The sequence below is a fragment of the Oncorhynchus keta genome, chromosome 1 (assembly GCF_023373465.1).
Source record: "Oncorhynchus keta strain PuntledgeMale-10-30-2019 chromosome 1, Oket_V2, whole genome shotgun sequence".
Taxonomy (NCBI): Eukaryota; Metazoa; Chordata; class Actinopteri; order Salmoniformes; family Salmonidae; genus Oncorhynchus; species Oncorhynchus keta.
In genome coordinates, this window is record NC_068421.1 from 68,134,026 (window position 1) to 68,145,119 (window position 11,094).

The 11,094-nt window shown below is 42.0% G+C and overlaps 1 protein-coding gene across 2 annotated transcripts; it reads left to right on the plus strand.

Annotated features, from left to right (window-relative positions):
- Nucleotides 1–157: 157 nt before the first annotated feature.
- si:dkey-183n20.15 (RING-HC_RNF170 domain-containing protein) lies at nt 158–10,843 on the plus strand. 2 transcript variants are annotated; one of them, XM_035783252.2, is made up of 7 exons: nt 158–417; nt 2,663–2,731; nt 3,242–3,344; nt 4,176–4,284; nt 6,704–6,777; nt 7,155–7,265; nt 9,753–10,843. In XM_035783252.2, the coding sequence occupies exons 1-7, from the start codon at nt 368–370 to the stop codon at nt 10,050–10,052; spliced, it is 816 nt and encodes a 271-aa protein (XP_035639145.1). In that variant the 5' UTR covers nt 158–367; the 3' UTR covers nt 10,053–10,843. The 2 variants fall into 2 exon arrangements, with proteins under 2 accessions (XP_035639145.1, XP_035639151.1); XM_035783258.2 differs by having other exon boundaries at nt 158–402.
- Nucleotides 10,844–11,094: the final 251 nt, after the last annotated feature.

Below are 11,094 nucleotides of genomic sequence, written 5' to 3' on the forward strand. Positions count from 1 at the left end.
GGATGGGGATTGACGCGATAAAGAGCACAAGAACGAGGAATGAAACACCAATGGTGTCCTCTGACTGGAACAGACAGACCAATCAGGTTGACTATCTGACTGACTGACAGGTCTGTGTGGAGCCAATCACAGAGCGGAATCAAGGGTTTGCGGAACACCTAAAAAATCTGAGCTGGATTTCATTATAAAACCTTGCTTCCCTTTCTCGGTATTTTCGCAATATATTCAAAGAGTGACACTTAGGGTACTTGGTGGATATTTAAATCACAAGGGTAATATACCTTTACCATATTGCTTACCTATCCAAACAAGTAAGATTCGCTAAGGAAATCAGAAATGACAGCAAGGAACCCAGCCTGTGTGTGGGATGCTGTGGAACCGGCAGTGGTATGATGCTGTGTGGTATGTTAGTGACTGGTTAGTGACATCTGAATGGTAAATCTACAGTGAACAGTCAAGCCAATGATTTACATTTACAATGATTCTCATGAAGAGCACTGTGAAAGTGTAACACTTGAATCTATGTTTTACCATAACCACTCATGTCTTACATTTCCTGTACAATAAACCTGAGGTCAGGTGTAGACAAATTCAAAGGAATGGCTAGTTGAACTACCCTGGAGTAGTTTGAGTCAGCTACCCACAATCCTGTTCTTCATGTTAATGGTTAATGAATCTCACATGTGTTTTCTTATGTGAGGAATTAACTTTTTATTACAGTCTAATTTGACACAGATAAGATTAGGAGGGAAACTCACGTGCCTGGTCTCATGACAAGAAAATCAGGGTCTATTTATTTTACCATACCTGGTGGCACAGACCCATGAGTCAAAATGTGGACCCACAGAGGGGTGTTTTCCTCAAGCACTTGACCCCCAAAATAATCTGGCTGGTAGATAGGTAAAGGGTTTAAACTCATACTCAGTTAATACATTGTATCTGACTCAACAGACCACTCACTGTCTGTTTGTTTATCAGCTGCTGACACCTATAGGGCCGGATTCCCAGACCCAGATCAAGTCTACTCCTGGACTAAAAAGCGATTTCATTTGAGGTTCTCTATTAAGCACCGTCTTTTGTAATACAACATGTATATTTGACTTGGTCTCGCTGGACAACCACGATGCCTTAGTAAGGAATGTGGGACAAACGGCAGACAAACTGTGTGTGTGTGTGTGTGTGTGTGTGTGTGTTTTAGTGAAATGACACTGTACTTTAGCCATCTCCAGTGGCCCATCTGGCTAGAATAGACCGTTCACCTTCTCTCTTCCTCTGTCAGAGGGAGAACAAAGTCACTCTTAGCCTGTTAGCTCAGCATTCACCCTCTGACCCCTGCCAAATCGATCAACTGTTTTTAGACATTTTGAGGCATTTTTATCCTGTACTTGAGATCGAGAAGTGTAGGGTGAACGTTTGTGTTCCAGGAAGCAGACTGTGAAGCGCTGTAACAGACATAACAGTTCAACATCATACGTGAATATTTTCACGTTGCAAACATACACTTGCTGATAACAGTTCTTTATTACTCATTAGAATGTGGGAATTCAGTTGTAATCTTGACCTTGGGCAATGCAAATCTGTATCTACGGTATCTTTACCAGTACCAATGTGACAGACTTATGTATGAAGACTATTATGATGACATTTGTGCGAATCCTAGTGAATTTAGAGGGTTTGATATTCCTTTCAACTGTGGTGCTCCTCAAAGAGATGGATAGAGGGCTCATCATTGTATCTGTGCCATTATGGCGTCTGTGAAAGCATGGGCAACACCATTGAGGCATTCTTAATTTTAAAGTACTCCTTTTTCGTCTTCTTTTGTGTCTGAAAAAAGTGTAAATCGATTGGTGATTTACCAGGACTTGCAGTGCAGGAGTCTTGAACCAACTCTTCTGTGTTATTCATTTATTGTGGCCACTAGATGCCGCTGATATAGTTTAAGGCCATATACAAACCATACAACCCAATTTGAAGAAGATGACAATGCTTTAATCATTGGCTGATTGCTTCAACCCATAGGAATCCCCACCCAGTTGACTACTCGTGGAAGCCCTTAATGTCAATGTCCATGCTAAAAACAGGTTATTTCCAAGTAGAGATCTCTATACATCTCTATGAGTCTGATACATATGGATTGATAGACAACAACAAGGTTTTTCACAACTCTATTTCACCATAGAGCTGGTGTTTTACGGTAAAGGCTTTAAACTCAGTAAACCTTCAGTAAATCATTGCCAAGTTGGCACTAAACTATTAAGACTGAAAAGGCGGAGAAAAAACAGTATAGCTTTGAACTTGTGTGGGTGGTCACATGATCAAAATAGAATTTGGAAATGGGAATGGCCATGGAAACGCTTTCCAGTTTTTGTTTAGAGCCCTTACCGATTTCATGTTATAATAACATTTACCAATCACATCAATCACATATTAGAGAATCTTCTTTTATGTTATGTAATCCTCTCTAAGTCTCTTCCAGGCAGGCAGCCGTCAGCTCCCAGATCGAAAGGCCTAGTTAATGATTAACTGACCAGTAAGATTTATTGTGTACAATGATGCAGTCAGGAGACATTTCCTTCTCTAGCCTCTCCGGGAAACACACAGTCTACAGAGACACACTCATGAGTGTCTAGGAGACACTCCCAGGCTCTCTGTCTGTTTACAGCTACCAGACCTACACTTCCAGCTGCCAGATGAATCAGACCATGCACACCTCACACAGCTCTCATCCCCGGTAAGTCTTTTTCTCTCTGGGCATAAACAGAGGGTCTATACCCTCTCCTCTACACACCACCCACTCACACACTACAGATGCTGATAGTATAGGTGTGGTTGGGTGTCTGGTACTTAGACTGTAAAGGTCTGGTAGCTTGGGGTTGTGTGTATCTGGTATCCAGATTGTTTTCACAGTTAACTAGTTTGGGTACTTGGTATAGGGGGATGGGTTGTCTAGTATCTGGTTACTAGCTTTTTACCAACTAACTAAACTTGCACTGGGCAAATCACCATAAGATCCCAGTTTGGCTGCAATATGCCAAATGTGTATTGTCCTCTATAGACAATGTATAGATGTTGGACAAACTATCTACTGACTTCATTCAGTGTCAACTGCAACTATCAATAAGCAAAAAGTTTAACAGCTATGGTGGATAGTTTGTTAAATAAATTGTTGCATGCCAATTTGAACCTTAACACAATGTAATTCATGTTATTCCCACGTCTCCCCAATCTCCTCCTCCACCAGATGTGACCCTCTGCCTGAGGTCACAGTGGGTCAGGGTCACCTAGGATCGCCCTCAGAACACACACAGGACCGAACATCCCTCAAACATGTGACCTACAGCAAGGTGGCTATGCTAGGGGGCAGGGTTCTAAGCCCTGACATGATAACCACTTTTATCACACTGCAGTGTCAATCAACGCATGCCACAATGTCAATAATCATTTTTATATTAGAAAACATTAATTGTAGTATAGCAAAATGTTGACTGTCTGACTGTCTGGGGAATCAGGAGAAATAGTGGCCGTACTTTCCATAGTGCTAAAATCATTGCGGCTCCAAAGACCAGCGTAATTACATTGTACTTTTGGTTAAATTCATAACAAAACATGGTTCTGTTTGACAGAAAAGTTGAGATGCTCTACCCATATGATTCCTGGTTATGTCGGAGTAATGTCACTGTCTTAGTTTGATATTGTTGTTAGTTGTTGAGATTACTGTTATTAACTGATAATAACTCTTACTCTTACAAATAACAATTACTGTTATTAACTGATAATAACTCTTACTCTTACAAATACATTATTACTGTTATTAATAATGCTTAGAAGAGAGGCAGTCTGGAGGCAAGGAGAGGACGGTAAGCTCCCTCCAGCTGGCAAGCTAAGACCGTGATAATTTCCGAGATGATATTTCCTTATGATGGGGTCCACTGAGGTCCATTTATAGGACCTTGGCCTCATCTTTTCCCTGGTGCTTGTTTCTGTTATTCACTGCTATTCCAGAGGTGTGTATCTCATGTTCCTAAAAGCCACAGTATTTGCCAGTTTTAGACATGGGACCTGCCTTTCCAATCACTCTTTAGTGGTCAATTACGTGCAGAGAGGTCAGAGAAACAGAAACCGGTGTTATAATTACCTATCTCTAACTGTACCAATGTATTCCTCTCTCTCCCAAGAACTCCTCTCAGATCTGTCCATCCGCGGGCCACAGAGACTGGCTCTGCCCTGTATGTCTACAAACTGCCAGCTTCCCCGTAAAGACCAACTGTGGCCATCTCTTCTGTGGTAAGACAGTACCACGACCACCACAACCTGCACATGATCGGATTTATCTAAGGGCCAATAGAGACTTGTACAGATAGAAAGAGGTCTTTAGAGCCCAGAAGGTAGCATATTAACATTTACATTACAAATGAAAGTACCATACAACACACTGACCACAGCAGCAGTTCAGGTTGGATCTATTTAACTATTTTGTCTGTCCATCTGTCTGGCCAACGAAGCATCCGTGTTTCTATCCGTGTAACATGATGAGAGCCCCAAGACCTGTCTAGCCTGTGCCACACTAGTGACCCAGTGTGTGTCTCCACACCTGATGGAGATCACACACAGTCAGGCTTTGCACATTCACACACATCTCTCTCATTTGGCCAGAGTCACGTAGGCTCACTATGAAAACAGGAAAATAGGAAGGATGTTTTTGGCACGCGTGTGCAAACTCTCCCAAGGCCATCTATGGTCTAAAAGGGTCCTAGGATATGGTGACTATATGGAATTGTTATGACAACCTGGCTGTCAGTCTGGTCTTTGTCTTGCTATCGTACCTGGGTCGAACACAAATTGAAAATATCTGAAATACTTGAGGTGTGCTTTACTTAGTTCGTCGGGCTCAATAGAATCAACAAAATAGTCCCAAAAGTGCAAAACACAAGCTTGCTAAATCAAGAGAATTTCACACATTTTAAATACCTTTTCGATCCAGTCCGGTTTGCTATCTCTGAGTAAGAAAAACTGTCTGTTTTGACAATAACCTCATTACAGAAGTGGCTTAAAAGTCATAGACAGCTACAGTTGCCTTCAGAAGGTATTCACACCCACACCTTTTCTACATTTTGTTGTATTACAGCCTGAATGTAAAATTGATTAAATTGAGATTTTGTGTCACTTGCCTACACAATACCCCACAATGTCAAAGGGGAATTATGTTTTAACAAATGTTTACAAATGAATAAAAAATGAAAAGTTGAAGTGTCTTGAGTCAATAAGTATTTAACCCCTTTGTTATGGCAAGCCTAAATAAGTTCAGTCGAGCAGTGCATTTCAAACACAGATTCAACCACAAAGACCAGGGAGGTTTTCCACTGCCTCACAAAGAAGGGCACCTATTGGTAGGTGGGTAAAAAAAAGCAGACGTTGAATATACCTTTGAGCATGGTGAAGTTATTAATTACACTTTGGATGGTGTATAAATGCATCCAGTCACAACAAAGATACAGGCGTCCTTCCTACTGTAACTCAGTTGCCGGAGAGGAAAGAAACCGCTCAGGGATTTCACCATGAGTGAAGGCCAATGGTGACATTAAAACAGTTACAGAGTTTAATGGCTGTGATTGGAGAAACTGAGGATGGATCAACAACATTGTAGTTACTGCACAATACTAACCTAAATGACAGAGTGAAAAGAAGGAAGCATGTACAGAATAAAAAATGTTACAAAACATGTATCCTGTTTGCAATAAGGCACTAAAGTAAAACTGCAAAAATTGTGACAAAGAATACTGTAAAACAAACACAGCAAAGGAATATACATTTTGGCCTAAATGCAAAGCCTTATGTTTGGGGCAAATCCAACACCACATCACTGAGCAACTGGTGGTGGCTGCATCATGTTATGGGTATGCTTGTCATTGGCAAGGACTAGAGAGTTTTTTTGTATATAAAAAAATAAACGGAAAAGAGCTAAGCACAGGCAAAACCTGCTTCGGTCTTTGTTCCAACAGACACTGGGAGACAAATTCACCTTTCAACCTAAAACACAAGGCCAAATATATGCTTACCAAAATGACATAGAATTTTCATGAGTGGCCTAATAACAGTTTTGACTTCAATTGCCTTGAAAATCTATGGCAAGACTTGAAAATGGCTGTCTAGTAACAATTAACAACCAACTTGAGAGAGCTTGGACGGGGAGAAAAAAAATCTGTGATACATTTTGAATTCAGGCTATAACACAACAAAATGTAGAATAAGTCAAAGGTTATGAATATTTTCTGTATATCAGTGGTGGGTTAAAATAGTGGTTGATAAGGATATTAGCAACAGCCAATCTTCTCTCCCTCACCTAACCTTCACCATTGTCTGTGTCATCATCACACGACGTAATAACTACTCCACCTGACCTGCCCCACTTAACCCTGCCTTCCCCTCAGAGAGAGAGGGTGGGAGAGATAGGAGCTACACTTTTTTGTGTGTTAATTGACGATCATGCAGTAGACAAGGTCATATCACTACATCAACAGTTTATAATGCTGCTGTCAGCATTTTGCTCATTCCCGCATTCCGCCTCATGCACAATAATATAAACATACTACACTAGCGATATGACCATGTTTCCTTAATGGTGAATCGTTGTTTTGGGGGTAAAAATATGAATGAAAATATAAGTGATAGAGTACTTTATGTTACCTTGTTTATCTGTCTGCAGCTCCCTGTCTGATCTCCTACTGGAGACATGGGTCCTGGCTGGACGCCATAAGCTGCCCTCTGTGTAGACAAAAGGTAAGGAAGATACACCCAACTGTAGAAACAGCCATTATTACCAAGATATTACACTTGTTATCTGAAAAGAAAATGAGCATCATGTTCAAATCATCTATAAGTGAATTTTGTGAGCTTCACAATTAAATGTAGATACTTTTGGATGATTTAGACATGATGCACAAAAAAATGCTGATATTGGTCCCATGACTTTAATGGGATTTGTGCCACAAATGTTAAAACGTTAGCATTTGGAAACAGTGCCAGGAAAACTAAACCAAAGCATGGATTGATTTCATACCTTGTCGATCGATTTGGTGAGCTATCCCTTTAAGTTGAATAAAAGTGATAAATAATTATTCAGAATGTAACTGGAATGGATTGTCTATCTCTTTTAGGTCAAGGTCCTGTGTCGTCTGTTCAGTAAGGGTTGGTCAGACAGTAAAGAGAGGGAGGTTCTGGGAGAAATCACAGACTACAACAAACGCTACTCAGGAGCCCCTCGAAAGGTCAGTACCACACACAAAACCTTTCATAACCTTTACTAACTTGCTACAACCACACTACAACCTAGTAACACACAAAACCTTGTCATATACTTTATTAAAACATGCTGCAACCACACTACAACCTAGTTCTACTAAGCTAACATATGGAATTGTTTTAAGATTGGTCATACCATGGATCATTTAGGTATTGGATTTAGCATTTTAGAACCCCTATAGGTATAAAAAATACACTGCTCAAAAAAATAAAGGGAACACTTAAACAACACAATGTAACTCCAAGTCACTCACACTTCGGTGAAATCAAACTGTCCACTTAGGAAGCAACACTGATTGACAATAAATTTCACATGCTGTTGTGCAAATGGAATAGACAACAGGTGGATGCGCATCAATGCGAGCTGTGGCAAGAAGGTTTGCTGTGTCTGTCAGCATAGTGTCCAGAGCATGGAGGCGCTACCAGGAGACAGGCCAGTACATCAGGAGACGTGGAGGAGGCCGTAGGAGGGCAACAACCCAGCAGCAGGACCGCTACCTCCGCCTTTGTGCAAGGAGGAGCACTGCCAGAGCCCTGCAAAATGACCTCCAGCAGGCCAACGGTCAGAAACGGTCAGAAACATACTCCATGAGGGTGGTATGAGGTCCCGATGTCCACAGGTGGGGGTTGTGCTTACAGCCCAACATCATGCAGGACGTTTGGCATTTGCCAGAGAACACCAAGATTGGCAAATTCGCCCCTGGCGCCCTGTGCTCTTCACAGATGAAAGCAGGTTCACACTGAGCACACGTGACAGACGTGACAGTCTGGAGATGCCGTGGAGAACGTTCTGCTGCCTGCAACATCCTCCAATATGACCGGTTTGTTGGTGGGTCAGTCATGGTGTGGGGTGGCATTTCTTTGTGGGGCTGCACAGCCCTCCATGTGCTCGCCAGAGGTAGCTGGTGCCACATATGCTGGTGCGGTTGGCCCTGGGTTCCTCCTAATGCAAGACAATGCTAGACCTCATGTGGCTGGAGTGTGTCAGCAGTTCCTGCAAGAGGAAGGCATTGATGCTATGGACTGGCCCGCCGGTTCCCCAGACCTGAATCCAATTGAGCACATCTGGGACATCATGTCTCGCTCCATCCACCAACGCCACGTTGCACCACAGACTGTCCAGGAGTTGGCGGATGCTTTAGTCCAGGTCTGGGAGGAGATCCCTCAGGAGACCATCCGCCACCTCATCAGGAGCATGCCCAGGCGTTGTAGGGAGGTCATACAGGCACGTGGAGGCCACACACACTACTGAGACTCATTTGGACTTGTTTTAAGGACATTACATCAAAGTTGGATCAGCCTGTAGTGTGGTGTTCCACTTTAATTTTGAGTGTGACTCCAAATCCAGACCTCCATGGGTTGATAAATTTGATTTCTATTGATAATTTTTGTGTGATTTTGTTGTCAGCACATTCAACTATGTAAAGAAAAAAGTATTTAATAGGAATAATTCATTCATTCTATTCTAGGATGTGTTATTTTAGTGTTCCCTTTATTTTTTTGAGCAGTGTATCTATATAAAAAATGATTTGATAAAATATTTAATTTGGCCATTTCTACTATAACAACACATTCATAACTGGCAAAAAAGGAATACGGCTTTGAAGTGTCTGTCATATTTAGGATATATATATCCATACCTCCATTCATTTGTATGGGTAACCTTTAGATGGGTCCCGTGACACCCATGGGGGGAGAAGACCATCAAGTTTGTGAGTCTCCCCTTTCCACATAGCGGTCATATTATTTTGTTGACAAAACCGTTCAAGAAGACCGATTTTCGGGATATTTCATGGTCTGACAAACACCTCTGCAGCTCGCCCACCTTCCACAGCAGATGTGGTGGATGAGACTCAGCCCATGCAACAACAACAAAAAACATATCTCTAGCTTAAATTGACAGATTTTGATGTTTAATTTTTTTAAATGTTACTTAGATTGACACACTGGTGCATCAATAGACTCTTAAGTTCGCAACTCCCCAACACTGTATACTACAATACAAATATTATTGATCTGGCCAACATGGGCTTGGGAGGCTCACAGTGATATTGGTATCTACAGTTCTCCACCAATTATCACATTTTAAACTCAAAACCTCTTGTATTCCTCAAAATGTAAGCTTTGAACATGAATGCACTCTGCATATGGACAAATGTGTAGAATTGCAGAAAATTAGCTTGAAGACATACATTTTTTTCTCTTCAATGCGAAGAGAAGGGCCTTTCAAATGTTTTTCACTGCGCCCAGTCATGCACTGAAGACGTTGAAGTAAAACTCCTTGTATGCTATTTTTAAATCACTGATGAATTTGCAAAAGGAATCCCAGCCACAAAAAGTTTGGGAACACCTGCTCTACTGAACGAGCCATATCTCTCTGTCCCACCTGAAGCCAGGCGAGGTGACCGTGGCACCCTCTACTCACACTTGTGTCCGTTTGCCTTGTCCCTTAGGTGGCAGACTACCTGTGTGACACACCCCTGTTCCTGCAGCTGCTAATCCGCCGCCTGGGCACCATGGGGGGGCTAGTGTGCCTCTTCTTCCTCCGGGTGGCACTTTGCTGCCTAGGGACTGTAGTGTCCCTCGCCTCACCCCCCCTGGACACTCCACCCTCCCTGTCTGACCTCCTGGGGGTCCTGGATGACCTGGTGGTGGTCTTCCTGTTGCTCATCTGTGTTATCAATATCAACCAGCAGATGGCACCAGATAGTGGGAACTCCTCAGCTCACACAGGGGGTAGGCCTGTTCAGTAACTCTCTGTAGAGCGAGCAGCAGAAATGATGGCCAGCAGTGATTTAACTTTCATTTCAACAGGAGATCACCTCTAGTCTAGTTAGTCACCTCTTTTTTGAGATACTTAGCAAGAAGTCAGCAGTGTATGTCTGCTGGTTTGCATCCTGGGGTTATTAGCAGGTGAATTCACTAGGAACCAAACAGTGAGGGATCGAATTGAATTTGTCAAAGAAACTCATTTTGGTTGTAAAACATTTTGGACTAATTATTACACCCCAGGTGTTGGACTCACTGTTCCACAAGCAGAGGTTTGAGGTTTACAGTCTAATAGTAAGTCTAACCAGGGGCTCAGTTTTTGCATGGCTGAATGCATAAAGTGTCACACCGAGCCTTCTTTCCTCCATGACCACTGATCTGATGAAAGCAACATGGTGGAACCTACACAAAGTCTCTCCTCCTCCAGTGGGTATGTTTAATGGAATGTGTTGAATGTTTTTTATGCAGCATTTTGGAGTTTCATTGTCTGATATTTTCAGATTTTTGTGTGTCGTGTTTCTTTCTACAGTACCCGTTGCTAGTGTTTCAACATATAGGGAACTTTCAATAAATTCCCTGGTTTTCCCAGAATCCCAGTTGGGTGGGTTCCTGGAATCAGGAGGGAATAAGCAGGAAATCCCGAATCCTCCAAACAGAATTTGTAGGAAAAAACGGGGAATTTATTTAAAGTTCCTGGAAATGTCCAACCCCCTAGCCTTTATTTTGGTGTCCGTGTTACTGTTATCAATGCCCTTCAGTGGTTCAATCTGTTCAAGGGGGGTGCAGATTAATTGTAGACCTATTATACTGTACCCTGCTGTTTCTCAGTGAAACTGTGAATACTTGTAAAATGCTACAAATGGTGTATTTATTGTTCTGAAAGTTTGTTATTTGTCCTTACTGAACAGGGTGTAGATACTGAGACCAATAACTATTTTCCAGATGAGCCCTGTTTAGCACAACAATACACATGCAAATACAATATAGACATTAAATTACACATTATCCTTGTATCAATTATTCCAT

What these genes read in the sequence shown, in the direction of transcription:
- si:dkey-183n20.15 (XM_035783252.2), top strand. Translation starts at nt 368, where the DNA reads ATGCTGTGGAACCGGCAGTGGTATGATGCTGTGTGGTATGTTAGTGAC. An exon ending in TCACACAGCTCTCATCCCCG is followed by an intron (nt 2,732 to 3,241) that starts GTAAGTCTTTTT and finishes CTCCTCCACCAG; the next exon opens with ATGTGACCCTCTGCCTGAGG. An exon ending in CTGTGGCCATCTCTTCTGTG is followed by an intron (nt 4,285 to 6,703) that starts GTAAGACAGTAC and finishes ATCTGTCTGCAG; the next exon opens with CTCCCTGTCTGATCTCCTAC.